Below are 4,926 nucleotides of genomic sequence, written 5' to 3' on the forward strand. Positions count from 1 at the left end.
ATATTATATATATATATATACACATACATATATATACACACACATACACACACACACACATATATATATATTTGCAGCAACACAGATGCAGTTGGAGGCAATTATCCTAAGTGAATTGAGGGAGGAACAAGAAACCAAATAACATATATTCTCACTTATAAGTGGGAGCTAAACATTGGCTACTCATGGATATAGAGGTGGCAACAATATACACTGGGGACTACTGGAGAGAGAGGGGCAAGGGTTGAAAAACTACATGTTGGGTACTATGCTCAGTACCTGGGTGACAGGATCATTTGTACCGCAAAGTTCACTATCACACAGTATACCCAGGTAACAGACCTGCACATGTACACCCGAATCTAAAGTAAAAGTTGAAAAGACTTCTGTTCTTTCGTCTTTATAGTGAGGTGTTACATGTTTTACAAACCTAGTTCTGATAATGTGACAAGAATATAAATTGATTTTGAATATTATTAAATATATAAGTCAAACATCAACACAATGTTTCCATGAGGTAGACTTTTTTTGGAATCTAAATAACCAGGTGTTTCCATGTAAATTTTATGAATCACGAACAAATACATAATTTGATGTCAGAGATCTTTTTGTTCCCCAAAAAGCTCTATCTTGTTCATGAAAAATGAAGCCCAGAGAAGTTATGTACAAGTTCACCGAGCTTATTATTGACAAAACCAGAATTTGAATACAGCTCTTCTGATTCCAGATTTGCTGGAAATATTGTGAAAGAAAAATTCAGTCTGGTAGTATTGCGTGTGGTTTTAATTTTTTCTTTGTAACTTTAATTTGAATTTTATGTGTGTGTGAGCATCTGCATTTACTTTTAAAAACTTTTATTATGAAAGCCTTCAAGCATATACAAAAGTAGAGAATACAAAGCAAAATGAACTTAAGTACCTATTAGCCAGTTTATTAAAACATGGTCAGTCTTGTTTCACCTGTTATATCCCTTTTACTGTCTAAAGGAAGGAAAGAAGAATCACAAATCAGTTTATGGACTCTGCTTTCTAAAAAGTACTTAAGTGTTTATTGCCAGTATCTTATTTTTGGTCAGCAGTCAATCATGTACTCAAGCATACTTCTTTTGCCTTCAGAGAAATTTAATCAGCAAAACTCATCAGCCTGTACATTTAAAATATATGCATTTTAATGTATAGAAACTCTACCTTAATAACAAATGAGAAAAAAATATGAGCTAGGAAAGAAAAACATTTAAAAGATATAATAACTGAAGAATTAAATAACCAAGCCAATACTTGAAAAATATCACAATGTGGCAGATGCTCAGAAGCTCTCTGAGCTCAGGGAAAGAAGCAGCACTGTGAGTCTATAGTGGTCACCATTCTATGTGGTATTGGGTAGGGCGAGAAGAGGATGACAGCCTTGCAGCTGGAAATTGGTGAGGACAGAGGCCTCACTGTGGAAAGAGTAAGGCACACTCAGGGAGAGAACCAGTGAGGTGGCTCTGAGCCTGTTTCAGAAGGGAAGTCCCCAGGGGCTTGAGGAAGAACGGCAGAGCCTGGGATCAAATCAGACTCTAGGGATTGCGGAACCGATTGGCTGTTACAGGGTGGTGGAATCAAAAAAGAACAGAAATTTTGTGTTTGGTTAATTGATAGAAAAATGATATTATTAACAAAGTAGAGAAGTATGGGAACAGCACAAGTTTCTTGGGGATAGTAAATAATTCCATTTCCATTGATTAAAAATATCAAGTTTATTTTTACATCGAAACTGATTCAAGACGTAGCTATTGTACATGTTTTAGAGAAAACAAAACTATATTTTATATCTAATCATACTTTATAACATAAAATACAGTTCTAAAAAATATTATTTGTCAAGAAAAATATAATGTTGCCATATTTTGTCTGTATGTATTTTTTTCCCTTAGATTCCAGTGTAGTTAGTGATGTTGTACTTCAAGACTTACTGGCATATGTGTCCTCAAAACATTCCTACCTCAGAGATCTTCCTCCGAGGCAGCCTCAGAGGGTGAACAGTATAGACTTTGTAGAATTGGAGCACCTTCAGCCTGATGTATTAGTCCATGCAGTACTAAGAGTTGTTGATTTCACTGTACTGACAGGTAAACATTTTGACTGCTTCCTTAATTTTAGATTATGAAAAAATTAAGATATAAGACCATCTTAGGGTACCATTTGGTTATCACTATATATGTATCATCAGCTATTAAAGTATAGTATCACATGTGATAGAGTAATGTCATCTAAGATACTCATTTTCCTTTTCCAGAGGCAGTATACAGTTATAGAGGACAGAAGCAGAAAAAAGTTATGTTAACAGTGGAACAGGCCCAAGATCAACATTATGTGCTTGTATTATGGGGTCCTGGAGCAGCCTGGTACCCTCAGCTTCAAAGGAAAAAAGGTAAATACACCAAAAAGCATTTAACCTATTTATATTTCGGTAAATGATTAATGTTTATGAGCCCGAGATGGAGAAAATCTTAAGAGACTAGACAGTGTTTGAAATACAAGTGATCATGATTGAATATTCTTCTGCAAATTTCTTCTGCTAAAATTTTGTACCTCTTGTAGCAATTCATTTATCTAATAAGTCCTCAATAATTGATGGTGGTGAAATAAAGGCTTAAATTTATTTCCAGATATACTACTTTACCTTTTTAGTGAAGATATTACCTGCTTCAAATAACATTCCTTAAACATTTAATTCTGGCAAAGCTTCTACAATTTTTTTTCAGCCAAAGTACTCTGATAAATAAACTCTCTGATTATAAGGCAGATGTCAGGGGAGTTACCTTAACTCTTTGAAGTCACAATTACTGTTCAATAAATTACTGGTTTCATATTTTTATTATAGTTGTTTTAAAAGCATGCACTGTTAGCCATCCCTAGAATGTTCAGTGTTAAAATATGACCCATGATTACATTTTTCTTTAAAGCATAAATTATTTCTGGTATATTGAATTAAACAGAATTGATGTTTCATTAAAGTAGTATAATATCTTCCCTTTGCTATTGTGAGATCCTTTAGTTTCATTCGTGGCTTATGAGTTATTTTTCCCTGCTAAATTAATTTAGAGATTGATTCAGTATATTATTATTTTTTTACCTGAAAGAGTTAATGCCTCTCCAAACTTCTGCCTTCCAAATAGTTATTTGTAGGTAGGACCTGTCACATTGTCTCTCTTAATCATTAATAGCTATGACTCGGATTTGAGATAAGTCTAACTTTGGACTTTTATGTTAAGATCAAACAGGGACAGATGTTTGTTTGGTTGAGCAAGCTGACAAACATGTATCAGTGATAGACTAACTATGATCATTGACCACCATAGCCTGGCTGAGAACATGAGTCTAGTGCATGCTACACAAGAATGTAGGTCACAGGTATAGTGGAGCCGTAACAAAGCAGATTGCTCCATGTTTAATGTGAATGTTCTTTTAAAACTAATAGTTTTTTAGTTAATAGAAGAGAAATTACAGTTGTCTCTAGGTGATTCGATGGTGTTTAGGTTAGTGCTGAAAGCATATGAATCCAGGAATTAAGATGTTGTTCTTTGTGCATTCATTCATCCAGCCCCCCTTATTTATAACCATCATTTTAAAGTTTTAACATCTACCTCAATACCTCACATCAGTCTTTTTGAGATAAAAATACCAATTTTGAAGGATTACTTAAGTGATTCTGTTTTCCTGATTTTAATTTTCTTTTCAAGTGACCAGCCCCATTTCCAAATTCCCAGCAAAGAGAATCTGATTGCCCAGAGTAAATTTGATTCAAAAAACTGTGATCAGGAAGATAAGGTCACACAATACAAATATGAGAGCTTGAGCTTATTTCAGTGGATGGGAAAACAGTTAAGGGAATATTTGTGTTCTGGGTGAATACATAAATATTTTAACTATAAAAAATGTCTATGTTCATTAGCTTGGAAAGATATATGTCATGTGTTATTTAGTTTAAAAAGTAGATTATAGGCCAGGTGCGGTGGCTCATGCCTGTTAACTCTGTACTTTGGGAGGCCGAAGTGGGTGGATTGCTTGAGCCCAGGAGTTCAAGTTCTCATCTTAAAAAAAAAAAAAAGTGGATTGTAAAACTTCATGTATAGAAAATATATTATGTTAACATATAATAAATATTTTTTTGTTTACATAAGTTAATACATTAAAATTTTCAAGAAAACCCTTTTTGTGTAATAGTATCTCATTTTAATAAAAATGTATCTGTAAATACGTATGTACATTTGAAAATCTGGAAATATGTATGTATACCAAAATGCTAGTAGTGGTTATTTCTGTATAGTAGTATTATGTGTGCTTTAATTTTTTTCTTTATACCTTTAGTTTGAATTTTATGTGTGAGCATCTGCATTTACTTTTAAAATTACAAAGGCCTTCAAGCATATACAAAAGTAGAGAGAATACTAAGCATAATGAATTTTTTTTTTTTTTTTTTTTCTGAGACAGAGTTTCATTCTTGTCACCCAGGCTGAAGTGTAGTGGTGCGATCTCTGCTCACTGCAACCTCCGCCTCCTGGGTTCAAGTAATTCTCCTGCCTCAGCCTCCCAAGTAGCTGGAATTACAGGCATGTGCCACCACGCCCAGCTTATTTTTGTATTTTTAGTAGAGACGAGGTTTCACCATGTTGACCAGGCTGGTCTTGAACTCCTGACCTCAGGTGATTCACCTGCCTCAGCCTTCCAAAGTGCTAGGATTATAGGCATGAGCCAGCCACCGCGCTCGGCCAGCATAATGAACTTAAGTACCTATTAGCCAGCTTATTAAATCAAACACGGTCAGTCTTGTTTCACCTGTTACCTCCCTTGTCTTTACCGTTTAAATATTTTACAATAAATATATTTTATTTTATAATTAAAAATAAAATTGACCGGGCGCGGTGGCTCAAGCCTGTAATCC

General features: G+C 34.4%; 1 protein-coding gene across 1 annotated transcript in view; it reads left to right on the forward strand.

Moving 5' to 3' along the window:
- The window catches only part of FAM35A (family with sequence similarity 35, member A), a 92,497-nt gene that overhangs the window by 69,310 nt on the left and 18,261 nt on the right, over positions 1 to 4,926 (forward strand). The window contains exons 6-7 of the mRNA XM_011961723.1: positions 1,916 to 2,110; positions 2,278 to 2,412. Of these exons, the coding sequence (XP_011817113.1) occupies positions 1,916 to 2,110; positions 2,278 to 2,412 (330 nt within the window). The remainder of the gene's footprint in view (positions 1 to 1,915; positions 2,111 to 2,277; positions 2,413 to 4,926) is intronic.

Source organism: Colobus angolensis, unplaced genomic scaffold (assembly GCF_000951035.1).
Source record: "Colobus angolensis palliatus isolate OR3802 unplaced genomic scaffold, Cang.pa_1.0 Scaffold567, whole genome shotgun sequence".
Lineage (NCBI taxonomy): Eukaryota > Metazoa > Chordata > Mammalia > Primates > Cercopithecidae > Colobus > Colobus angolensis.